The sequence below is a fragment of the Caenorhabditis elegans genome, chromosome V, assembly GCF_000002985.6.
Source record: "Caenorhabditis elegans chromosome V".
Taxonomy (NCBI): Eukaryota; Metazoa; Nematoda; class Chromadorea; order Rhabditida; family Rhabditidae; genus Caenorhabditis; species Caenorhabditis elegans.
In genome coordinates, this window is record NC_003283.11 from 17,199,088 (window position 1) to 17,224,027 (window position 24,940).

General features: G+C 36.4%; 8 protein-coding genes and 3 pseudogenes across 12 annotated transcripts; 7 read left to right on the plus strand and 4 right to left on the minus strand.

Moving 5' to 3' along the window:
* Positions 1-138: 138 nt before the first annotated feature.
* Positions 139-2,670, plus strand: srz-96 (Serpentine Receptor, class Z). Its single transcript, NM_074955.2, has 5 exons — positions 139-474; positions 796-914; positions 961-1,258; positions 2,190-2,354; positions 2,401-2,670. Exons 1-5 carry the CDS (start codon positions 331-333, stop codon positions 2,647-2,649), a joined length of 975 nt encoding a protein of 324 aa, NP_507356.1. The 5' UTR covers positions 139-330; the 3' UTR covers positions 2,650-2,670.
* Positions 2,671-3,059: 389 nt separating this feature from the next.
* Positions 3,060-6,253, plus strand: Y68A4A.10 (DUF281 domain-containing protein; the record flags this gene model as incomplete). 2 transcript variants are annotated; one of them, NM_001029105.2, is made up of 12 exons in its annotated part: positions 3,060-3,250; positions 3,663-3,750; positions 4,124-4,318; positions 4,371-4,477; positions 4,528-4,573; positions 4,831-4,983; positions 5,118-5,309; positions 5,358-5,464; positions 5,522-5,567; positions 5,846-5,998; positions 6,048-6,154; positions 6,202-6,253. In NM_001029105.2, 12 exons carry the CDS (start codon positions 3,117-3,119, stop codon positions 6,251-6,253), a joined length of 1,380 nt encoding a protein of 459 aa, NP_001024276.1. The 2 variants fall into 2 exon arrangements, with proteins under 2 accessions (NP_001024276.1, NP_001359697.1); NM_001373176.2 differs by lacking the exons at positions 5,118-5,309; positions 5,358-5,464; positions 5,522-5,567; positions 5,846-5,998 and having other exon boundaries at positions 3,117-3,250.
* A 300-nt stretch (positions 6,254-6,553) lies between these two features.
* Positions 6,554-8,073, plus strand: srw-74 (annotated as a pseudogene). Its single transcript has one exon. A coding segment is annotated over exon 1 (1,520 nt).
* Positions 8,074-8,120: 47 nt separating this feature from the next.
* Positions 8,121-9,058, minus strand: Y68A4A.13 (T2SSG domain-containing protein). The gene is made up of 3 exons (NM_001029107.3): positions 8,948-9,058; positions 8,503-8,587; positions 8,121-8,301 (listed from the first exon to the last, which is right to left on the minus strand). Exons 1-3 carry the CDS (start codon positions 9,027-9,029, stop codon positions 8,265-8,267), a joined length of 204 nt encoding a protein of 67 aa, NP_001024278.2. The 5' UTR covers positions 9,030-9,058; the 3' UTR covers positions 8,121-8,264.
* Positions 9,059-9,977: 919 nt separating this feature from the next.
* On the plus strand, positions 9,978-10,868 carry Y68A4A.12 (annotated as a pseudogene). Its single transcript has one exon. A coding segment is annotated over exon 1 (891 nt).
* Positions 10,869-11,628: 760 nt separating this feature from the next.
* srh-236 (Serpentine Receptor, class H) lies at positions 11,629-12,952 on the minus strand (the record flags this gene model as incomplete). The annotated part of the gene is made up of 4 exons (NM_074957.2): positions 11,629-11,883; positions 11,931-12,161; positions 12,417-12,601; positions 12,646-12,952. The coding sequence occupies 4 exons, from the start codon at positions 12,950-12,952 to the stop codon at positions 11,629-11,631; spliced, it is 978 nt and encodes a 325-aa protein (NP_507358.2).
* A 1,003-nt stretch (positions 12,953-13,955) lies between these two features.
* Positions 13,956-15,125, plus strand: srh-113 (Serpentine Receptor, class H; the record flags this gene model as incomplete). The annotated part of the gene is made up of 3 exons (NM_074958.1): positions 13,956-14,316; positions 14,382-15,008; positions 15,055-15,125. 3 exons carry the CDS (start codon positions 13,956-13,958, stop codon positions 15,123-15,125), a joined length of 1,059 nt encoding a protein of 352 aa, NP_507359.1.
* An 853-nt stretch (positions 15,126-15,978) lies between these two features.
* On the plus strand, positions 15,979-17,664 carry Y68A4A.8 (annotated as a pseudogene). The gene is made up of 3 exons: positions 15,979-16,339; positions 16,922-17,541; positions 17,588-17,664. Coding segments are annotated over exons 1-3 (1,058 nt in total).
* Positions 17,665-18,902: 1,238 nt separating this feature from the next.
* Positions 18,903-19,917, plus strand: srbc-62 (Serpentine Receptor, class BC (Class B-like); the record flags this gene model as incomplete). Its single annotated transcript, NM_074959.1, has 3 exons — positions 18,903-19,077; positions 19,122-19,579; positions 19,699-19,917. 3 exons carry the CDS (start codon positions 18,903-18,905, stop codon positions 19,915-19,917), a joined length of 852 nt encoding a protein of 283 aa, NP_507360.1.
* A 248-nt stretch (positions 19,918-20,165) lies between these two features.
* Positions 20,166-21,358, minus strand: srh-109 (Serpentine Receptor, class H; the record flags this gene model as incomplete). Its single annotated transcript, NM_074960.2, has 2 exons — positions 20,166-20,818; positions 20,998-21,358. The coding sequence occupies 2 exons, from the start codon at positions 21,356-21,358 to the stop codon at positions 20,166-20,168; spliced, it is 1,014 nt and encodes a 337-aa protein (NP_507361.2).
* Positions 21,359-23,298: 1,940 nt separating this feature from the next.
* Positions 23,299-24,318, minus strand: srh-252 (Serpentine Receptor, class H; the record flags this gene model as incomplete). Its single annotated transcript, NM_074961.1, has 2 exons — positions 23,299-23,951; positions 24,018-24,318. The coding sequence occupies 2 exons, from the start codon at positions 24,316-24,318 to the stop codon at positions 23,299-23,301; spliced, it is 954 nt and encodes a 317-aa protein (NP_507362.1).
* Positions 24,319-24,940: the final 622 nt, after the last annotated feature.

The window sequence follows — 24,940 nt, forward strand, 5'->3', positions numbered from 1 at the left end:
AATAAAGTATAGCAAATCGGACAGAACGAAAAAAAATTGTTTGTTTTTGTTTCGCGCCCTACTTGTACGTTACCACAGATTTAATCTGTCAAATACCTACAAGAAAATGCAATATCTTCTTTGATCTTAAAATCAATGGGGTTGTAAAGTTTTGAAAAAAGAATCTATCTTCTTTTCTGAAAACATACATTTTTTCTATTTCTTCATTATTTTCCGGGTTTTGCTCACAATCAGACACGCAAAAAACTGGAGCAGTTTCTCATTATTTCACCTGTCATTTTCCACTTTTTCGCTATTGGAAACAACATAGCACAACGTCATTTGTGGACTATGAATACGGCAATTGATTTTTCTTATGTTCCCGACTTAATTTCATATTCTTCTGAGATGGCAATGTGGGGTTTCTTTATTATCTCCTACTTAACGCTTCCAATTTATTTTTATGTGCACAAAATGAACCGCCACCAGGAAAAAGTACGTGAAAAAATAGGTTATCGGTATCAGACTGGAATCAGTGGAAAATTTCGGAACTTATAATATTAAAATCAGAAATATTCCTTTTCATAAAATTCCTTTATCGATTAGAAATGCTGAATTCAGAAAAATATTTGAGTTTTGAGTGTAGCAAATTTGAAAATGAACTCTTTGGATTATATAATTTCTGGAAACTGGAATTTTAATCAATATAATAAAACACCAGATGTTAAGCAGAAATTCTGAATAGCGAATTTTTGAGTTTTCATTGCCTTTTATATAATAGCAACTTGAACTATTGCCGTAAAACACACATTTTAGGACTTGCCTATTCTTCAACTATTCCACAAACTTGTAAAAATGTCATATTTCTTGTTTTTCGGTATTATTTTTATACTTGGCTTGATCTTATGGATTGCGAAAACTTATGATTTTAAAGAGTGAGCGCGTATAATTTTACATTTTACAAAATATGTTCTGTTTCAGAAAGTTCTTTATTGTCATTGGCTTTGGCTTGTTTTTTCTCTCGTTTTACATCCTCCGCATGGTGCAAGAATTATTCCATTTTCTATTGTTCCTTCTTGCAATTCGGAATACTTTCAAATACCTTTTCCCATTCAGAACTTTGTATTCACAAAATTCGGTTCCCAAGTCCGTCGCATATTTTTGTGTGTTTGTTGTTTTGAAAGATTTCATACCCTGTGCATGGTCATACTGTAACGAAGTTCAATGTTTGCTTGGCGAGGATATGCGAATTTTTACAGTTTTTTCAAATGTTTATACGGTAGGGGTTTCAACAAAAACTGTTAAAACTTGGCCTGGAATGTGCGAAGATGCTAAAACTTTAAAAAATATGACAGTCGAACAAATTTTGTAATAAATTTTATCATTTTTGGACGTTTCAAAAAAACGGCTAATGCTGATAACATTTCACTATAAAGTCTCAAAAATTGTTTAAAGGTGGAGTAGCGTCAGTGGGGAAATTGCTTTAAAACACGCCTATGGTACCACAATGACCGAATATCATGATAAAAAAATTCAAAAAAATTTTCTAAATTTTATATGATTTTTTGAAAATTGAAAAAATCTCAGTTTTTGCCGAATTCCTATTTGAGTTACCGCCAATTGGATTTGTTCGATGGAGCGCGCTTGCACGTTTTTAAATTAATTAATTATATTTTCTTGTTATTTTCTATCGATTTTTAATGTTTTCGGTGTATTTTTGATTGAATTTTAGAGAAAACGTCAAAATAATTGTAAATTTTCGATTAAAAAGCACGCTGACAGGCGTAAATCAGTGAAATTAATTAATTCAGGTTTGAAATTGTTTAAAAACGTTACTTTTTCTTTTTACGCCTGTAAGTTTGCTTTTTAATCGAAAATTTGCATTTATTTTGACTTTTTCTCTAAAATTCAAGCAAAAATACACCGAAAACATTAAAAATCGTTAGAAAATAACAAAAAAACAAAATTAATTAATTTAATAACGTGCAAGCGCGCTCCATCGAACAAATCCAATTGGCGGTAATTCAAATAGGAATTAGGCAAATACTGAGATTTTTTCAATTTTCAAAAAATCATATAAAATTTAGACAAATTTTTTGAATTTTTTATCATGATATTTGGTCATTGTAGTACCATAAGCGTGTTTTAAAGCAATTTCTCCACTGGCGCTACTCCACCTTTAAATATGAAATTGAATCTTTATATTGTAGGTGTTGATAACTGCTCTAAACGTAGTGACTTCCGTGCTAAGTCCATTTATTTATATTCCAATCATGATGGATTTAAGGAAAAACAGGGATTCACATTCCCAGCAACAAAAGTATCTACACAATTACATATTCTTTCAGAGTTTTTTATTGCTATTATTCAGATTGGTTAGTTTTTAAACTATTTTCATACGTTTTTTTTTTCAAATTTTAGATCAGTTTACCATTTTTGTTTCAATTGGTGGTTTTTGATAAACTGGGAACATTTCTGATGGCAATGACAATAGTTGATGTGGTCACTACACCTTTGATAATTCAATTGTCATACTTGAAGTGCAATGTACAAAAAGTACTTCATTTATATGCTACATTTGATTTTCACGACTTTCTGAAAGTTTTGTTTGGCAAAGTGAACAATTCTGTGCATCCCAACCCAATTCCACTTGCATTTTCTATTACTTAATTATATAAAACAGTGAAATTTTGTTGTTAAAACAAAAAACAAATGGCTATTTCAGTTTTTTGTTCGATAATTTAGTCGATTTCGTAGATCTCTAATTTTCAAAAATCTATTATAGTTAAATCTTACTCAATCTTCCAGTCAATTTACATACTTGGCTCACATTTGAACTGTGCTCGATTGAAAAATAATTTGCGCCACTGATGAACAAAAGAACTTCCTACAAAAATGGAATGAGGCTAGTTTGATCCGTCCTTGAAAAATCGAGGTTGTTTAAAAACTTTGCGAACCAAGTAATTTTTAGATCAAAGAGTAGATTTCCTTTAAGGTTTTAGTCAGATAAAATCAGAAAAAGTGGGGCGCGAAATACAAACAAACAGTTTTGGTCTTTCCGTCTTCCTATATTTCATTTTAACTACCTGTTGCGTCACTTAGATCGCCCATGCAAACTAGATTGATTCTTTTCAGAAATGATTGCCTGCTTGCTATTCTTGTTAGTACAACCCACAGAGCCGTGTATGCGCATGAGACCTCCAGAAGATGTTGGGGTACCCGGATCTTTGGATCCCGCCACGACGACGATTGCCTCAGGAATTCAGACAACGTGAGTTGAATTTGGATTCCATGTGATATCTGAAACACGATTAGGATTATTGTTTAGTTAATTATCTAGAAGAGCATACATAATTGAAAAGCTTTTTTGGTAGAGTAGAAAATTTTGAATTTACTACTGAATTTCTTTGAACTTTTTTGGGGGGCCTAGCATGTCTAGCATGGCCTTATAACATTTTTGTGTTTTATTTTGTGCAGGTATCTCAATTAAACTAATTTAACAATTATTTATCAAGTTCGTCATATGAGAAACATAATCAAAATCTATAATCTATAATTTCACAAGTTTTAAATGAACTTTGTGATAGAAAAGAAACAGAATCTGAAATTGAAAAAATACCAAAAACATTTCGATAGATTTCGCTTTATGAAAACACATTTGAAACATCTGTGTAATGTTATAGGCAATGTAATACGTGCACAAAAACACCACAACGCGTGGATCCTGTGAAAACAACCACAAAGGCACCAGCAGCAACTACCAAGGCAGTGGTAACTATTTTTCAATTTTTTCAAAAATGAAAATCAATTAAGTATTTTCCTATTATGGGGTTATTCAAGTAGTGTCGGAAAATTAAAAAGTGTAGAAAAATTACGTCGCAACTGTATTCAAGTATATAAAAACATGTATTTAAATACATTTGTGACGTCACTACATTACTTGAATAGCCCCATTACTCAACTTATCTTTTGAGAGCCGGCACTTTATTTGTTGGGGTCGCCACAAATGCTACTCAATGTTGAAAGTTGGAGGGGGTCTATGGCGAATCATTACCAACTCTAGCTGAAAGTGGCCCCCGTGGTTTGATTTTCTTGAGAAGGGGGTCGCAAGCTCATCATATTAATCGTAATCATAACATTTCAGCCACTCCAATGCCAGAAATGCACCCCATTCAAGGATCCCATGAATGCAGCAGCCAAGTGCACCGCCACAACTGGTATGAATAGCCCCGGTTGTTCCACACTTTCAGTCAAATGCACGATAAACGCTGGATTCGAATGTGATATAACTAAATGCATGGCAGACCCTGCATATAAATGTACTGATGCGGCGCTTATCGTGAGATTATCCAGATTCTCTTCAAAAGCTAATTTGTGTTTGCATATTTCAGTTGGATCTCACTGGAGGCGAGTTAACTTTCACTGGCACAGGACCTGGGAAAATTGCGGAGGCGTCAGTCACATGTGGGAATGATGCTGTTTGGGTAGACTCAAGGGGGTAATTTTGTTTTGCTTCCAACAGTTAAATATGATAACCTTTATTTTCAGAATTCGAGGAAACACGTTGATTGCGAGCATCGCCCCTCAGTCTTGTGTAAGCTTCAATCGCTAGTAACTTTGCACGGAAAACCGACATTTTTCCACCCTAAAATGTTCTAGATGCTCTAGGAAAGCTCCGGTAACCGGCGACCGGTAAATCCGTCACTTTTTTGCCATTATCGTCGGTCACCAGTGACCGGCAACGACATAGAAACATAGGCCACCCGTTTGCCAGTCCGAGACTAAGTGGCGCTCCGTTTGCAATTAAGGACTACATATTATTTTTCACTGCTCCTAATCAAAATGTTTCAGCTTCCATGCCAGACATGTGCCTCATTCACGGATCCTATGAGTGAAAAAGCAACTTGCACCGCCACCCCTGGTATGACTCCCGGCGATTGTGCCACACTTGCAGTCAAATGTATGATAAACGCTGGATTCGAATGTAATGACGTGGCACTTATCGTGAGATCGAGTTTTTCCGCACAACCGCTGAGCAAGTTGACCGGCAGCGACCTAGATACCTAGACCTAAAGCGTTTGCGATCAAGGAGCAACTTATTGCAGAATATTTCATTGCTCTTAATCATAATATTGCAGCCTCCCTGCCAGACCTGCACTCCATTCACGGATCCTATGAGTGATAAAGGCACATGCACCGCCACCACTGGTATGACTAGCACCGGTTGCTCCACACTTGCAGTCAAATGTACGATAAACGCTGGATTCGAATGTGATGTAGCTAAATGCATGACAGATCCTGGATTCGAATGTTATGACGCTCTACTTATCGTGAGATTATTCTAATTTTATTGAAAAAAGTGAATTTTAATACTTCAGCTTGAAATGACCGGGGGCGAATTATTTACTTCTGGCACAGGACCTGGACCAATCGCAGAGACTTCTGTCACTTGTGGAGACGATGTGATCTTGCAAGATCCGAATGGGTAAGCGCTCCGTTTTTTTTTTGCTTTTAACGGTTACATGTTAAACTTTTCTTTCAGTATTCGAGGAAACACGTTGATTGCGAGCATTTCCGCTCAGACTTGTGTAAGCTGCATGCAAACTTGGCTGCGTCTGAAGCGCGGTCGCGTTTTTTTTCACGTTCTATTACGCCTTGTCCAGGCTCAAAGCGTGTCTTCTCCGCGTGCACACTTATTTTGAAAGCGAAATGTGCATAAATTTTCTGGAAGTTTTGACATACGATGTGCGCGCGGAATAGACGTGTTTTCAGCGCTTACAAGGTAGGGTTTAGGTATGAGACTAAACGCGACGCGTTTGGAAATAGTTGTAACAGTATTGCATCCATAATAATCAAAGAATTGCAGCTTCCATGCCAGACGTGCACCGCATTTATGGATCCAATGGTTCCCGAAGCCACTTGCACCGTCACCGTTGGTATGACTAGCGCCGGTTGCGCCACCCTTGCAGTCAAATGTGCGATAAACGTTGGATTCGAATGTAATGACGTGGCACTTATCGTGAGTTAGCTTTAATTTTATGGACACACAACGTTCTTGTATACTTCAGCTTGAAATCACCGGAGGTGCATTAGAAACTTCTGGCACAGGGCCTGGGCAAATCGCAGAGACGTCTGTCACTTGTGGGAACGATAAAATTTGGCAAGATGCGAATGGGTAATTTTTTGCGGTCAACAGTTTTATGTGATCACCTTTATTTTCAGAGTTCGTGGAAACACGTTGATAGCGAGCGTTGCCCCTCAGACTTGTCCCTGATTAATTTCCAGCTGGTGGACTTTTTTTGTTGGTATTTTGTTTACTGTTGAGATAACTGGCTTTAACAAAAATAAATCGGGAAACATGAATTGTTACTGTTAAGGTTAATGGACAAAATATTGGACACGTTTTTATAGTGGCCTAAGATTTAGTAAAAAGTATTTTCCATGTTCGATCTGAAAAATCCGTCTAGACTAACTTCATTTGTAATATTCTCTAAATTCAATCAAATCTATTTTCAATGAGCCATTCAAGTCAACTTACTTCCTTACACGCTTCCTGTCATATTTTTTTGTGAAAATGAATCGAAAACTTTTACATTCAATTGAGCATATTGCAAATTACGTCTTCTATGTAGAGTTTGTGGTTTCCATCCTCGGATTAATTTTAACCATTCCCCATCTATTTATTCTCACGAGAAAATCAATGAAAACGTCTTCCACCAATTCCATAATGATGGGAATTGCGATTGTCGATATAATTGTGCTTTTAGAGATTATGCTGGATTGAGCCTATGGGTTTTGGATCCTTGAGAATCCCTCTCTAAACTATGAATCTTACAATTTTGAATTATTTCTCTTAACCGGAGAATTCCTCTGAGACACTGGAGAACGAGCCTCATTCTGGATGGGTGTGTTTTTGATTCTTATCAGACTGATTATCACAAGGCTTCGTGGAACTGCTGGCCGCTTATCGAGTTCAGTTTTTGGATATATCGTTTTTATTCTTCTGCTAATTCCACATTCTTTAATATCTTACAGCTTTTATTCGACATTTTTTCTGAAAGAGTGGCCATTCTCATGGAAACCGGATGAAAAGTAAGCTGATGAATGGCTTACTGCTCATAATAAAAATAACAACGAAAATTTCAGATGCACTGAATTTCCCAAGAATTATAGTGAAAAAGTATATGTTCGTGCATCAAAAGTTGATATAACTTTGTTTGATCCAGCCGAGTTTTACAATTTTATTAGCGGACTATCCAAGGCAACAATTCTTTCTAGCCATAAAAAATTTGTCGCATTATTTCCAGATTGTTGTCAGTGTCATGTACCCGGTTCTAGCCTTGATGCTGATATTTGATATTCGAAGGTCTGCAAAAACTGCATCGTCACTCAGTGAAAAGAGGGCTAGAGAAAGGTAATTTGGCATTTTATGGGCAAGATAAATTACCTGCATGTGTATAAGCGGCCGACCCCTTCCTACTTTAAAATGGGACACGGAACTGACGCCATATTTATCTCAGTTTTTCCTGGACGAAAGGTGGTTCTCTCCACGCGGCCGACACTTTGCGGCTTCCGCTCCACACCGTACAGCAGCGGCAGCTCGCGGAGGCAGGCGGAGGTCGCCGCAAGGTGGGCGCGGCAGGCGTTTTGGCCCCTACATAGAAGCCCTACTTCAAAGATTGTACCTTTTTTTAGCTAACTGTTAAACATAGTACACCTGTTTCTTGCAATTTCAGATACCACTCTGGACGTATGATTTTGGTGATGGCAATATTTTACACAATCGCCAGCGCGCCTGGAGGAATTTCCAACTTCATTGAAGTGTACATCGAGATTCCAACTGCTTCACTTTTAATGGTTATCCTAGGACATGGTTCCATATTCTTTCAAGCACTGTTCTGTTTTAACTCTGCGTCTCATTGTCTGATTAACTTCTCAATGTCTACAAATTACCGAAAGACGGCGAGAATGACATTTGGATTTCAAAATGGCAAAACTGAGGTTCTAAAGGTAAGGTTTTTGCTTCGATTTCAACTAACTATTAGAAATTGTTTTCAGGTTTCGAGAAAAACGACAAGAGCTACGAAAATCTAACAGTATCTATTTTTCGGGGAAAGGTTATTGTGAACTTAGTACCGGAATAACCAAACAGTCTTTTATTCTTTGAGGAATGTTGTCGAGTTTATTAGAATGAATCGATATTTTAAAAAAAGAGACGCATAAATTTATAATACCATGTCATCATCATTATATTCTATATCAATGATTCCATTCTGTAACGGGCGTCAATTTCCGCTGCCGGAACGACCACTGCTTTCGGACCTGTAAACTTTATTTGAAAACATAATTAAAATTTGTTCACAACACTGAAAAATTTCAATTTGGGCCGCAGATTATTTTGGATCCTATTCAAAAGCGATTGCAAGGCGAGTTTTTGTTCCGTAAATTCAATATTGGAGGAAACAAACAGTATTTTTTTAAAGATGTGACCGAGTTTTTTGAATGAATCGATAAAAAATTTACCCCTGCATGCCATCATCATTATCATTGTTTTTCTCTTGGTCTTTGTCACGGGTGTCAGTTCTCTCGACGATCACTACTCTTGGGTCTGTAAATTTCAATTGCAAATAATATATAACACTTTTTTTTTCAACTACGTTTTTTGTAAGTCACGCAGAGCACTTTCTATTGTCCAACTATGTTTTTCCAAAGTAGGGCTCCCTGCTGAGTGAAGCTCAAAATGCGGGCACTGCAGGTTTAGGTGTCAGATAAACTGACCCCCTCACTAGTGACGCGCAACCTACAGAACGTAGACCGCAGTTTAAAAGATGTAATACACTTCTTTGCCTTGCATGCCTTATGGTCACAAGTTATGTGGGACATAACTTGTGACCAACAGGTTGCAAGAGGTAACGGAACTATCGACAGAACGCATTTATTGAGCTTGTCGAAATATTTATACACCCACCTTTTGTGTAGTCGTAGCCTGGATATTGGTCATAACGTGGATCGAATTGCCAGGGACCATCGTAAATTTCATCAGAATCCATGATGATCTGAATCAATTAGAATTATTCGATGAGGAGAATGAAGTGGCTTGTGAGCGGTAGAGCACTCTTTTTAAACGCAATTTTCCGATGGGAGGAGCTATACAAAGGCCCAGTTGATAACAGAATGAATGTCATGGACACACATAAAACTGGAAATAAAATAGCTTGACTCACACTGCTCAAAGAAGAACCGTGTTTGAAGGACATGGGTCGAAGAAAAATATAATTGATAAAAAATTAATTGATTTTAAAAAATAAATAAATATGAGGAAGAAACCACATTTTGCTCGACTCATTGCTCAAATCCCCCAAATGTAGTCGAATTGTGATTATGGTTAGAAAGAAAGAGACCCAGATGCTCTACACTCAAAATAATAAAACTGTGTACTGCAGAAAACCTAATATTTAGGCCCCGCCTTTTTCTCGTCCACTCACGGGGAAAAACAAAATTTGGCAGCTTGCCGCGCCCACAACGAGTTAAACGCAGCGGCGCACGGAACTCGTCAGATGTTGGCGGCCTGATATTGGTTGGGGTCCCGAATTTTGTTTTTTCCCCGTAAGTGGACGAGAAAAAGGCGGGGCCTAAATATTAGGTTTTCTGCAGTACACGCCACGCAGTTTTCTTATTTTGAGTGTAGCTAGACGCAGACAACTAGAGACCATTCAAATAAATGTTTCAGATGTTTAAAATATTTATTGTTTGAATTTAGCTTATCTTGGACCCACTGTCTGGGTCTCCCTTTTTACTCTTTTTCGGAACCCGAGATGTTTCCTATACTATCTATCCGATTCTATTAGTTTACGTGACGGTCAAAGTATGATCTTATCAGTCAATTGTTCCACCAGCCCGTTAGCTTATTTTATGACTTCAACAACATTTCCGGCCGAATTTGAATGAAAATTTTATGATGAGCAATTGAAAGTAGAAATGCAAGACGGCAAATAGGTATGGGCGGCAAATAAGTTACACGGGGAGGCAAAGCTAACGTGGCCGAGGAAGCTGCGAAAGCTAGGCCATTTTGTCCAATGCTGAAGAATTTTCATCGATTTCGTTCGCTTAATTTGGCTATTAGCCCTGTTTACTTCCGTTTTTTCTTGTTTTTTCTTATTCTTATCGATTAATAAATATTTTTTCAGCATAAAATGTGAAAACCGCAACGGAAACGCGTCCAACAGCACAAGACGGTGCCGAAATCAACAAAAAAGTAGGTTTTTTCTCATTTTCTCAAAAAATCCTCAAATTTTTTTCGTAAAAATGAGCCACAATGCTCAACAAATTCCTAGCTTTCAGAAAATATACCACTTTAACGGTTTGATACACTGAAAAGTATCGAAAAGTCGATAATTGTAAAAATTTGTACTGAAAAAATGGGAATTTTTCCGTAAATAATTTTTTTAAAAATTTTTTGAATGAAATGTGTTTCATTAGCTTTATCTAAATTTTTCGACTCTAAAAGTCCTTGATTTTAACTGCTCAATAGGTCGGAAGTATTTTTAGAATTGAAAAGTAAAAATTTGCACTAAAGAATGAAATTTTTTTCAAGATAGATTTTTTCCACGAGTTTTCAACTATCTTTGGTGTTGATTTTCATAACTGTTAACTTTATCTTTTAGATGGCTCCAATGTCAGCAAAAAGAAAAGCTTGAAGCTCATCAAGGAAGCCGATGTCATGCCGTGCCTTGATGCTCCTGCTCAATTCCGCGAAAAAATTCGCCTTATTGCAAAGGAGCACAAAATCAATCGAATTCTTGAGGTTTTACTTATTTTTAATTTTTTTTTCTCATAATGTGATTTATATTGCCTTCCTGTGTAGATTTGTTATTCCACCAATCGGTTAATCTTCTTCCCTCTCATTTTCGTGTTCAACCTACTACTTAGTATTCCTCTTTGACGAGTTTTATATCGGTTTTCGAAAAAATAAATGTTTTAAACGTTATATTGATGCAATTAAATGTGTTATTCAGTCAATCGGAAGAAAAACTAGATAACAACAAACTATTCAGCTAAAATTCATCGAAAAAAGAGGAAATTTTCGGTTTTTCTCAGAAAATCAGTGGAAACATAACGAGAAACATAAAATATGCACTTTTTTATTTTTTAAATCATTTTTTTTTCTATTCTGTATCACAAAACATAAATTTTTCGACTTTTATTCGCTTAAATAATGAGAAAAGCGCTTTTAGCCAGAGCTGATATTGACGAATTGTCGTCGAATAAAATGCGCGTACGCAAAGTACGCAATAGTGTACAAAACTTATTCGCGTTGAATATTCAGTCAGCCAAATGGGACTACTGTAGAAATTTCTTCGGCCACGTTAGCTTTGCCTCCCTGTGCGTTAAAGAGGCATACATGTAAATGGGTTGTGAGTGTCATGTACCAAAAAACTGGGATTTCAAAAACAGTGCAATAAAAGCCAAACACACAAATAATGCTGACCTTGTGATCTGAAACAAAACAACAGATTTTTATCGATTTTTAAAAAACACCCTGTAACAGGGAAAAGTCACAATTTAGTCACCAACATTTTCTGAACTTCAAATTTCAAAGTTTCTCCTCATATAGCCCGCATAAAGGAATTTCCAAATCAATAGTTCAGTTCAAGGAGGTATGGGTGCCTTAGACATTGAGACCGCCGGAATCACGTATGCAGTAGACCCACTTCCAAAAAGCCGCCGAAACGGCGAATAGACAAAGTCTCGATATGGCCTATGAACAAAAACCATGATGAGTGTGGAGGCAATTCCGTGAACCGCAAATGCAAAGACTATCAAATTGTTATGAAATTGATTCTGATAGTCAAAGTATATAAATGAATTGACAGGCACCACAAAAAGAATCAGTGTCACTGATGTCTAAATGTTTGAAAATGTATGTTTAATCCCCCAAAAAAAAGATTAACCTGTATAATAAAAGCGACCACAAGCCTGTGTTGCATTTGAACTGTCTTCTTGGAAATCCCACTTTGTCTGGCGAAGATCAAGTTGTAAATGTTGAGAGCTAGAAATGTTCCACACTGGATAGTTGGGACCGACTCTGCCAGAATAATCGTGATGGCTGGACCAAGAAGTTCAGTGGCAAAAACGAACAACTGACGGCCGTCATTTGAAAGTTGAGGAATACATTGGAGCTTCTGTAAGCGGTCTCAGGTTTAGGCCAAGGATTGGCGGAGGAGGAGAAGGTTAGAAAAATAAATCCCAGAAGATTTGAAAATTCAGAAAAAGAAAAAGCTCAGATAGACTTCAAACCAAGCGTTCAGCCACACCAACTTTTGAATTTAATCTGTGCCAGTTTTGCTAGAACTACTTACATAGTGACGTGTTTCTGGTTGTTTTTCGTGGAATTTTATAGATTGAATTTTCTACGAATTAATTTTTCTAAAACCTACCCTCCACGAGAGTTCCCTTCCCTTGTCCTGTTCTGGTATAAGAAAGTGAATTGGCAAATCGTAGAGTGGCACAATAATATAACTGAAAACTATTGCAAATCTCCGTATATTTCTCCAAAACGTTTTTTGGGCAAACAATATGAAAAAGCGATTCTCAAAAGTAACAAATACTGATGTGGTTACGCCTGGAAATATATCCCAATCAAAATTCATTACAGCTTTGACTCACCAGTAATAAAAGTGACAGCAAGGTAGAAAAACAGGCCCGGGGATTCAATTGGACCTAACCCATACCCTGCGATAGCAGGTAGCAGAATATACGGAATACCTAGAAAACTGAAAGTAATATCAAGACAAATGCACCAACAATGTAGGTTGAACAACAACCATTTGTCGGATTTCATGTGAGCCGGCGTTTTGCAGACGATACAATAAAACCCAAATGCATGAATTGGAGTGGCTATACCCGTGATTATATGAAAGGTTGTTTTAAGGAACTCGGGACTAGCGAGATAGTTACTTTCACAAAAGTTCATTGAAGAATGGAAAACTGATTAGAATTGGTGTTTTCAAGTGTGTCTTGGCACAAAAAACAACAAGGAACAAAACGGATATTATTGAATGTATCCCGAAAAACAGGAGCTTGAGTTATTATTAATAATATTCAGAAAAGCTCTGAAAAGCTCAAGAACAAATATGAATCTTAAAAACATGACTATTTACCACGACACTTTTAGAGTTTTCGGTTTAACATATCCTGAGAAAAAAGCCAATGACCAATTTGGTCACTGCTAACTAGGGTTTCAGAGTAGGCAAGCGCACACTTCGAGATAATACACCAGTGTTTGAAGAATGATGAATCTCCATAAAAAAGTCAAGAATCAGTAGACATTTTTCGGCTTTATAAGCCTCATAGTCAGTGCTTCCATGTAGGCGCCAAAACGCCTGCCGCGCCAGCCTTCCACCTGCCTCACGCTGTTAACCGCGCCTCCTTTATAGTGCTGCGCGGAACCCGAAAAGTGTCGGCCGCGGCGAAAGAACCGAGCCTTTGAATTCTCGCCGTAGTGCAGAAATGAGGCAAAAGGCCGCGTGAGGCAGGCAGGTTGGAGGCAGGCGCCAGGCCCTGAAACCGTGCCTGCCTCCTAGAGCCCCTAATAAGCCTCAAGCAGTGATAAAATGTGTATTTGGATGTCAAACGGAAGGTTTTTTAGTATGCTTGAAAAATGGTACTCTGTTGACTACAAGATAAGTTAGAATCAATAAAGTAAGTTCTTCCAAAAATTGTGAAGCCGGTAGATCATAAATCAGTACTGTGGGTTTTAAGAGTTTCAAATTTGAATCATCACCTATCAATTTATGTGACGCAGAACTCAGTACTATTTTTACTTTTTCGAATATAACATCCGCCATAGCGCATATTAAATACCAAGCAACTGTGTGCCTTTTGGACTTCGCACTAGGAATATCACCTGCTTTTTATACGTTTTTTTTTGTCTCAACTTTCCGCAAGTCTCAAGTTTTTCGATTTTTCTATCGCCTATGACGTCTGCCATTGAGAAATACTATACGACAAACTATTCCCAATGCAATCTTGACTATAACTTCTTAGCCTCATGGAAAGGAGTTGCCTATCCGTCACATGTTATTCAATTCATATCACTTCCATTTCAAATTCTAGCTTTTTATGTTATCATATTCAAAACTCCAGTTTCTATGAAAAACGTCAGAGTAGCACTGTTGGTTAATCATGTTCTCTGTGCATTACTTGATATAGCACTATGCACATTTTCAACAGTTTATATATTTCTTCCAATGTACGGAATGTTTTTTGTTGGGATTCTTAGTTTGTTTAGTGTACCTAATACAGTTCAATTCCTTATTGTTTATTTGATGGGAACATGTAAGTTTTCAAGTTTTCATAAACAGATTATATACTAACTAGCTTTTGTTTATTTTATGTTGTAGTTACATCCGCATCGTATGTATATCTTTTCGAAAGTCGCTCCAGTACCCTCGTGCAGAACAAATTTCGAATTATTCGTGGAAGAACGAGGATGATATATTATTCTTTATTTTTATTTCCATTCATATTCTTAATTTATTTTATGAATTTCGAGTCTCCAGACAAAGAGGCAAGCAAGTTATCAGCGTTAATAGAATATCCATGTCCAACAAGAGAGTTTTTTACCTCAGAAGTTTCATTCTTATTGACTAATAAAACTCTGAAAGAAAGTTTTATTTGGCTAGTTCCAATTGGGGCATTTCATTTGCTAATCTTTCCACTGTTTCAAGTGGCTACTCTCATTTACTACATTTGCATTGCGCCTTCGAAAACGACTTCAAAGGATACTCAGAATAAACAAAAAGTTTTTCTCTTCTGCATTTTGTTTCAAACTTCAGTTCCAATAATTCTCGGCGTCTGCCCATTGTCTTTATGTTGTATTGCCTATGCGAGCGGTCATTATTCCCAGGGAATGATGAATATTGTAGTTTGTTGTATCGGGCTTCACGGTTTGACAGAAAGTATTGCAATTTTGACTGTGCATAGACCTTACAGAAAAGCTATTGGTCATATGTTTTCCGAGTTGAAAAGTGAGTTATCACTTTAGTTCTGGAAATATATTTAATTTATTTTCAGAAAAGAGATGTTTGCTTCAAGTGTCATCATTCCCCGTTAATCTAACGAGTGACAGTTTGACGAGGGGATAATCTTTTATACCACAAATTTTGTTTAATTAAATTTTTCTTTTGTTTTTAATCGCCGCTTTTGGACAAATAATAACTGCTTTTTTTAACGTTGTCGGACATTATAGGTGAAGTAGCGCCAGTAGGGATTTTGTCTAAATGTACTTATAATGATCCAAAACAACCGAATATCATAATAAAACACTCCAAAAAATTTTAGATTTTTCATAATTTCCGGGCAAAATGTTGGCAAATTGCCAAAATTTTGAAAAAATTTTTTTAAGGAAATTTAAAGGAATGTCGCATGTTTCGACCCCTACATTGTGTTAATACAAATATTTTAAACAAAATTAAAACATAAAAAATGTCGAAAAAAAAAGTTTTTGGTCGACTTCCAAAATTATGAGTGGCAAAAACTGAGTAATTGCCACTTTTTGACAGTAAATAAGAAATTTTCAAAAATTTTTTGAAAAGTTTTATCATGATATTTGGTCATTTTGGGACCAAAGGAGTGGTTTTTAATAATTTCACCAATGGTGCTACTCCACCTTTAAACTATTTCAAAATTTGTCTTTCTGATTGCAATACTAACAGAATAAAAAGACATTATCTAAAATTGAAAATAAAGCAGAAATAAAAACAAAAGATTATGTATGTAACTCAAATTATTGTTTTTGGTAACTCTCAAATTTTGCTAAATACCACTATGAAAAGAATGTTATGCAAAAGCAAAAAAACTGCCATTTCGTTCAGAATCGCTTTCTTAAAATTTTCCCCTGCTTACTGAAATTGGTATTTCAAAAATCACCTGCCTGTCGCTGACGTTGTTCTTTTCTTCAATATTCACAACTTTCTGATTCAAAATTTAAAGCTATGACACCAGCATTAGAGTATTATTATGCGACAAATTATTCAAACTGTAGACTTCATTATAACTTTTTCGACTCCCATCAAAGCATCTTGTATTCCTCCTATGCTATTCAGTTAGTTTCGATACCACTTCAAGTTCTTGCTTTCTACGTTATCATTTTCCAAACCCCAGTTGCTATGAAAATATCCAAAGCGCCATTGCTCATTAATCATACGTTTTGTGCCATACTTGATGTCGTTTTATGTACCCTTTGCCCATTATACTTATTTCTGCCAATGACTGCAGTTTCTTGCATTGGATTGCTTAGCTGGTTTGGATTACCTACATTATTGCAGTTGTCTATCATTTGTTTTGTGGAAATATGTGAGTTGTATTTTTTAATTGACTAAACTGAAATTCCACGTAGGCGCCAAAACGCATGCCTGTCTGACCTTGAGGCTTTCACTCTCACCTTCTTCAAAAACACTCGTGAAGTTTTCTTCGTTTCTATATTTAATTTTCATCACAATGAATGAAATGGGACAATTATGATAACGTGAATTTACGAAAAAGTTTAAAAAAGGCGAGAGGTAGGCGTCAGGCAGACAGGTTACAGGCAGACGTCATGCCCTGATTCCGAACCCGAGTGCAACTAGGGCTGCTTAAGGGACTTGTCCCTTCAGTGGGGCTGAGCCCCATCCCTGCAGTAAAATACCCAGTGGGATAGGTAGTTGTTTGGCAGCGGCCGACACTTTCGGGGTTTCGCACAACACTATACAGAGGGCCATGGTGGCTAGTGGCTTGAGGCCGGCGGAACCCCGAAAGTGTCGGTGGCTGCCAAACAACTACTTATTGCACTGCGTTTTTTTGTTCATGTTTGCCTAATCTCAGCCCAAAAAAAATGGTTGAGACTCAGCCCCTCTCACCCCTAATGTAAGTACAATAAGATCAGCTAATTTATTTCAGGCGCCGCGTTATCCTACATCAATCTTTTCGAAAGCCGTGCAAGCTCCCTTCTTGCCAACCGGTTCAGAATATCTAGTAACAAATCAAAAATCTTATATTATTGCATAGTAATGCTCCCAGCTGTGTTTCTGACCCCTCGCTAAAGTTTTTCCCTGAAAATCAAGACGTTGCTAAACTAGAAGCATTGAAAAGTTATCCCTGTCCAACTCAAGAATACTTCACGACTTCAGTGTTCATCGCCTTGATTGATCATGTTGCGATTCGATATGCTATTATTCCATTAGTATTGGCAGTGAGCAGCGTACTGGGTCATTTTCTGTTTCATATGGTTTGCCTGGTGTATTATATTTATGTAGTGCGATCTAAATTTGTGTCTAAGGAAACACAAGGAAAACAGAAAACTTTTCTGGTCAGCATATTGTTTCAAACCTCGATACCCTTTGCCGTAGTGATCATACCACTTGCTATTGTTTTCGCCTTCAATTCATTTGGCTACTATTCTCAGAAAGCAATGAACTTGGCTTTTTGTTGTGCACTACTTCATGGCCTGTGCGAAAGTGTGGGAGTCATTTTTGTGCACAAACCATATCGAGACGTAATTGGAAGATGGTTGTTCAAAAGTGATTTTTTTAAAATGAAGTTGTATAACATATGATAAAATTTCAGGGTCAGAAATTTTCATCAACGTTCAGCCATCACGAGGGAACCTCACTAGAGATAGTGGTCATATAACTAATTTTTGAATAATTGTTCCTGAAGTTTTTAAAGTAATAACAAAGTTCTAGCTTTCTGGTGCACCCGAAGCGCAAATAGAGACATTTGTAAATTTGGAAAATAAAAGGAAACACCCGTGAATGCTAGGTTACTGAATTTCAGGCCCACAATCATATTTTTTTCAACGGAAAATTGTTACAAACTTTTATAAAGTTGGTTTAAAATCATTACTTATATTTGAATAAAATGAATGATCATAGTTTATAGCCTCTTTGTAGTCTGTGACGGGCTCCCTTTGTAGTGAGACCCTTCGAAAATACTATGGCGGGAAATTAAAATGTTCTGAGAAAACATTTTCACTGAAATTTCCAATTTTCAAAGAAATATATTTTGGCGGGAAATTCAACTTTTCGGAAAAAATGTTTTGGCGGGAAATTCAAATTTTCTGCGAAAAATATTTTGGCGGGAAACTTAAATGTTCTGAGAGAATCCGTGGCTCGTAAAAAGGGTTGGAAACTTAATGAACAAAATCGAGAAAAAAAAACAATGTAGCCAGAAAATGCCAGAGTATTGAAAGTCGGTAAATCATTCACTCGGGAATTCAAATTTTATTAGCCAGTTTGAAACTTTTTTTGTTGTAAAATTGAAAAAAAAAAATTTTTTAATTAAGCAAATTTCGGTCGTTACGACCCGTATTGTATCACTTGAAGCAAAAATGATCATTTAAATCTTTTGCCAAAATTCAATTGAAAATTCGAAATTTCCGTCGAAAAATTGATTTAAAAATTAAGGAAAATTCAAATTTCTTGATGGCAATTGACTGAAATTTCTGTGCGATTTAGAATTCTCAGCCAAAAATTTGACAGAAAATTTTTTTTTTTCTTTGAAGATTTACTGAAAATTTTTAACTTCCCGACGAGCATTGACAGTAATTTTGAATTTTTGAATTGGAGCAAAAATTCTCATTTTTCGGAAGCTTCTTTATTATCAAACTTTTAAGGCACGTGATTATGGCAAAGTCCTAGAGTCCTTTCAGACCGGAAAAATTATACGTGTGAGTAATGACATCTTTTTGGCAAAAGCCCAGTCAAGCGGTCTCTGTTCTTCTTCTGACTTTTGTTTATAATGGGAGGTTTTATTATTTTTTTTTGCTTTTATCAATTTCCTGCCTATATATATATATATATATATATATATATATATATCGCTAATTTGGAAATCATTTCTCTCGGCAAAATAGTGTGAATATTGTTACCTTACATTCATAAAAAATGCTTCTCGTCAAAACTTCAACCGTCATTTTTTCGTTTTTGTTCACTCAGACAGTGTTCTATTTGAACTTCTACTTGTTGTATTCTATTTTTGTTTCGAAAAAGCTCTGCAGAAAACCAGATTTAGTATTAATTTATATTCGAATTTCAGTTGATATGGTTTATTCGTTTTCTGGTGAGTCGTAGCACAAATAAATTGGCAACTCCATAATGTTACAGCATTCCTTATTCAAGCATACTACATTGCTCGCCAGATTCACCCTGGTTTTGTTATGAAGAACATGTCCTTCTACTTGGCATGGCCCGCTAACCTATTAGTAACTATTCGTCCGATTCTAGTATTGGTAATCAACCTGGACAGAATCTTCGCCACCTATTTTCCAATTTTATACCATAATCATCGTCACAAAATTACGTTACGCGGGATTTTATCACTCTTGCTTGCATGTTTACTAGTTCATCAATATATCCTCTTTGGATACTGTGGCGTTGTGGTAGATGTGCCATTGGACTGTGATCATTTCAAGTGCACTGTGAACGCGTGTTTTTATAGTTATACATTGTCGGTGGAGAAATACACAGATTCCTTGATTTTAGTCTCGTTGGTCATTTTATCGTGCCGGTTTGTAATCTGGAATTATTCTCAAGGAACACAAAAAAATGCACTGTTCACAAAAGTAAGTTTGTTACCGTAGTTGTTAAAAACCGCTGTGACCAGGATTTGGAGAGATTTTCAATGTAATTGGGCTTTACTAAGTTAAGTTTTCACTGTTTTTATTGCAGAAAAATATTTCAGGCAACCCGAATTGCACTCATCGACTCAATTATCATATTCATATTTAGTTTTCTTCCCTCAGCGATTTCCCAGCAATTTCAAAGTGTCAATTTTGAAACGGTTGGCCCGATAATGACAATGTTCAAGAATATCGGATTGTTCATCGAAGCACTAATTGTGTTCAAAGTACTGTCCAAGGAAGCGATTGTGATTAATACAATGAATAATGACAATTGTTGATGCTTTGTGAATTGCTTTGTTTTAAACTTAAAATTCAGTTTTTAAAACAACATTGTTCAACTACCGGTGTTTTATTTTTAACCCAGCCCAAGAAGAAACCGATGAATTGCAGATTTTATCGAACCGTCTAGTTTATGCTTTGTTATCTCTTTTCACTGGTAGCGTCGGTTTCGAGTCTGTTAAGGCGGTTGTATTAGCACGTGAACGAAACAATCTAAAACATAATTTATATTTATTTTAATTATCAATTAATATAATTCAACACTTCTATGGTTGGCGATTGTATTTCCTGTTCCGAGTATTCTCCTAATGGCTGCTCGATAGGGCTTGTGTACCAACATGATTGAAATGCTTTCAGCAAGCCCATGAGTTGCAATACAAACGTTAGACAAATTCATCCATTCTTGACGATAAGTTCCCGTCCACGATGCTAACAAAACCGCCATAGCAGGTGCGATTATAACAAAAAGTGGAATTGATGTCTGTATTGATACAGATATCAAAAATGTTCTTTGATCACGCTTTGTAGCTTGAGACAGTGTGCTTGGTGGCGCAACATATAAGTAATATACAAGACATGCGACGTGAAATATAATGTTTCCAGTAGCTTGCAACAACAAGAAAGCAAAAATTAGAAACATGTTACTTGGGTTTCCGACGAATACACAAACTGAGAACATAAAAAACTCGGGTGTAGGGCAAGGATAAACTTCCAGAGCCCGCAACTTTGCAGCATCCGATTCTTCAGCAACGTTATATATGGCAACTAGTACCGCTATGTAAGGAGCAAAAAAATAGGTGTAATATAAGAAACTAGATGATTTTCGATGTATTCTGAATCGGTTTTCGAGTAGAGAGCTACTACGGCTTTCGAATAGAAAGACGTATGAGCCGGCAACACCTGCAATAACGGATTTAAGTTTTTTTTTGTTGATTGTTGGGAAAACACTTTTTTTTGGCTACAATCAAACAAGAAAAATCAACTAACTGCTACCATTTTTCTAGGCAACGACTAAATGACTACTGGTTTGCCTATAGAAAAAAGATCACACGTGTGAGTTTTTTTTTAAATTTACCTACCACTAGCCATTGCTGCTCCAAGAACTCCCTGATAAACAAATGACAAACCTAACCAGTTGAACACACCAACGGTCGCAAACGCCATCATTGGCTCGAAAAAGAATAACGTAGAAAATGAGCAAAAGCAGACATCCAGTAGCCCACCGAATAGGTGGTTCAGAAAAAGTGGTAATTGCAATGGTTTCATTCTAGGCGGGGTCTTCGTCATAATAATGTAGAACGCCAGGACTTGAAAAGGCAAAGAGAAAAATTGAATAATGTGTATTGGATAGGCAACTGCTTGCCACGTGGCAAGAATGTTATAGGGTAGATTACATTTTGTGTAATTTGTTGCATAATACTGCTCCAATGTCGTGGACATAGTTCAGACGTTAGTGGAAAATGAATATAAATGTATGCAATCCAATTTCGGCAGGTGGTTTCATTAAAGGCTGAAAAGTGAAGCAAATCGAGATATCAGAACACTGATCACTTTGATCGTTTGAACATTCTCCTTCCTGATAAGTTTTTAATGCTTGATGTAGCCTTTTGTCAATAAATGTCTCGAAATATATAAAATGACGTCATAAATAGCATCAAATTTTTTCACCGTTACAGGGGGTTTCTAAACAATTCATGTAAAAATGGTTTTAGCAGACATAGTAAATTTTTTTAAATACAATAAGCGAGTGTATTGAATTAAATTGAATTAAATGTTTTGAACTTGTTAATGCAATTTTACCCAATTGAATTTTGAAGCGTCTCGAGTTTGGGGTGGGAAGAGGGAGAGAGAGAGTGAAGTAATTGATGAGATTAAAAGTTTGAAAGAAAAGACAACCAGTGGATGAGAACTATAACCGCGGAATATTGAGATCGAAAAAGTTGGCAAGTTGATAAGGGGAGAGAAGTACCGATATATTTTTAACAAGATTATTCCAAATCGGAATGAATGTTTTCCTATTCACAATCATGGGTATTGAAGAGGTCTATTCACTAGCAACTAGCAAAATTGTAAAAAATCATTTTTGATCAATTTAACTGAATACGTGTATGTATGAGCGTCAAAACACACATTTCCCGCATTTGTTTTTTGGTTAGACGTTAATGAAAAATAAAGGAAATCACTGAAACCCAAATTTGACAGGTGATTTAAATGAGATGCGGAAAAGTAGGAAGAAGGGGGTAAAATGACATAATGTGCCTAATACTTCCGGGCATATTAACTTTTTGATTGCAGCGGCAGACATCTGACGGGTCAATTTTTGAACAGAGAATCAGAAATCAGCTGAAAATCGTAGATATGTTTTTTTTTCAAAGAAAAGGTGTTAGCAACACAATGATCTATATATTATTTTACACGGTTTGCAAATAAAACTATAATTTCATACCGTCAGGAAAGTAGTTATGAAAGTTCAAACTTGTGCCTCACAAGACATGGATTAGCCCAAATTCTCAAAAAATGTAATATAGATAATTCTGTTGTGAACACATTTTCTGTGAAAAAAAAACATATCCACGAGTTTTAGCGGATTTCTGATTCGATGTTAAAAACTAACCCGTCAGATATCCGCCGCTAAAATCAAAAAGGCAATATGCCCGGAAATTGAGATTTGTTGAAGACATTTAAATTGCTGATCAATTTGACTGAATATTTAAGCGGTCAAATATATATTTCCTGCAGTTGTTTTCGTTTAATGGAAAATGAAAGATATCACTGCTTAGACAGGTGTTTTAATTTTGCAGCGGAAGTACAGTGCATTTTTTTTCCTACTTCTACGACTTTAAAGGCGCGCGCATTTTCGCGCAATGGTCTCGCCACGCGCATCCCATTGATTTGTTGAGCGCGTGGCGAGACCAATGACGGGACCATTTTGTATAAATGCGCGCGCTTTTAAAGTCGTAGAAGTAACAAAAAAAATGCACTGTAGGAGCAAAAGGGTGAAATGACATCTAAAATTATATTTCTCGCGAACTTGTGCCGATATTTTTACGATAGGAAAAAATGAATACGAAAGCACGTAGCGTCGTTTGTGGGGTAAGGCTGTAAGGTAAACCGTGTGGAAGTAGGCGATAGGCCCTGAAATCGCGCATGGCTCTCATGGATGTCCTGAATGACCTACATGAAGGTAACTCCTGTCGTGATCACACCCCTTGAAGAATCATTCCACCTCATCAAGGGTTCACAGGAAAAGTCGTCGAGCTGATTGGAATTTTTTCAGTTTTAACAAAAAAAAACCGAGAACAAGAATGCCAAAGATAAAATATATTTATACTTTAAGAAAATTAAATATCAATGCTTTATTAACTCAAATAATAGTCTTACTACATATTAGCAACTATTCTCTCTCTCCGGCTCACTTTCTGCTTGTTCCCGAAGAAAACAGAAAACGTAAACCGCCTGTACGGTTTGTACACCACAATCATCACTACGGTGGATCCAGTTCCAAATGATGAAAACATGATTGTGATAAAGTTGTTGAGAACTTGATCATGATACCAAAAAATGACCGAGCCGTGCAAAAGAAGCACCGGAATAAATATGATGACAAAAAAAGAGCCGAATTGTATTGACATAGACAATAGAAAAGTCTTCTGGAGTTGAATTGTTTGATAGGAATATTTGTGTGTTTTTTGGTTTTCGAGTAGTTGGAAGAATGTTAAAGTGAAAAATGTTATGATAGGTGTAACGATGAGTATACAATTAGTCACACCCCAAGTGACTGAAATTATTGGATCGACGGATATAATGAATATTTTTTTCGATTCCATTTGAATATTTTCCAGTTGTAAAGCCTCATCGCATGGGCGTGCGTTTTCCTGTATTGGCATAACTGCCCAGATTGGCAGTGTGAAGGTGAGCGGGAATATGTACATCAGTGGTAGGTAGACTTTTCTAATGTAATGCCAGATAGAGTCTGGGCCGATGATAGTGTAGAATCGGTTTTCGTAAATTATGATAATCGAAACTCCAAGGGCTGGAAATTGTATTATCAAACACCTTTATAATTTGAAATCGAATTTTTTATATTGAACCTACATACCCCCTAAAAATGTCACCAGGACATATAGCAATTCACCAGGAGCATCGAAAAACCCGAGCACATGCACAGCAATACATGGCAAGTGTAGATATGGTACACCTATTAAGCAAATTGTGAGATCAGATACGGTGCTCCAAAAGTGAATGTTTAACATGAGCCATTTCACTGATTTCATCTTTTCCGGTGTCTTGGACTGAATACAATAGGCTCCATAGATGCACGTCGGGATTTCGAAGCAAGTGACAAGGTGGGTTGCCAGGACCAGAAATTCTGGTGAAGCGAAATATGATGAAGCGTACATAATCTGGAAAGTAGCATTTTAAATTTCTGGGTTTTCAAAATGATCAGAAATAAGCTGAAAAGAAATTTAAGAAGGAAAAAATGAGAAAAATGTTTTGCACAAGGTTCCAGACAAACCAAAAAGGCGTTCTCCGATTAAAAAACAACGAAATACTTCGCGAAAACAACAAAAAAAATTGAAATTTGTTCTGGGAAACCCGAGAGAAAACTTTTTTTCCTCTGTCTCGTTCATTTTTGGCTTTTGTTGGATACTCCCATGGAGAAATAGAAAAAAACCACATAACATACTATTATATTATGAACAGCCAATTACGTTACTCCTTCAAGCGAATCAAATGAAGTTTTCCGAGAACATTGTGCTCACATTCGAGTGAATGAAAGCATTTTCTCAAATATTAATAACAAATGTGTCAGTTTCTTATTTTTCTCCTTCACTGCAAGATTACTTTCAGTAATATCAATTCACCGAAACGTCTGAGTTCTTGATGACCAGTTCATGAGGTGCCTGGCTTCTTTGGAAAACTGTGACTACAGACATTTCATGTAATTTACTTCTTTTTTGACTTTGGGCATTTCATGTAATTTCCTTTTTTTAAATAGCAAATATATCTCGTCATAGGTGA

What these genes read in the sequence shown, in the direction of transcription:
- srz-96 (NM_074955.2), top strand. Translation starts at nt 331, where the DNA reads ATGAATACGGCAATTGATTTTTCTTATGTTCCCGACTTAATTTCATAT. An exon ending in AAAACTTATGATTTTAAAGA is followed by an intron (nt 915 to 960) that starts GTGAGCGCGTAT and finishes GTTCTGTTTCAG; the next exon opens with AAAGTTCTTTATTGTCATTG. An exon ending in TATTGCTATTATTCAGATTG is followed by an intron (nt 2,355 to 2,400) that starts GTTAGTTTTTAA and finishes TTCAAATTTTAG; the next exon opens with ATCAGTTTACCATTTTTGTT.
- Y68A4A.13 (NM_001029107.3), bottom strand. Translation starts at nt 9,029, where the DNA reads ATGGATTCTGATGAAATTTACGATGGTCCCTGGCAATTCGATCCACGT. An exon ending in AGGCTACGACTACACAAAAG is followed by an intron (nt 8,588 to 8,947) that starts GTGGGTGTATAA and finishes TGAAATTTACAG; the next exon opens with ACCCAAGAGTAGTGATCGTC. An exon ending in AATGATGATGGCATGCAGGG is followed by an intron (nt 8,302 to 8,502) that starts GTAAATTTTTTA and finishes TAAAGTTTACAG; the next exon opens with GTCCGAAAGCAGTGGTCGTT.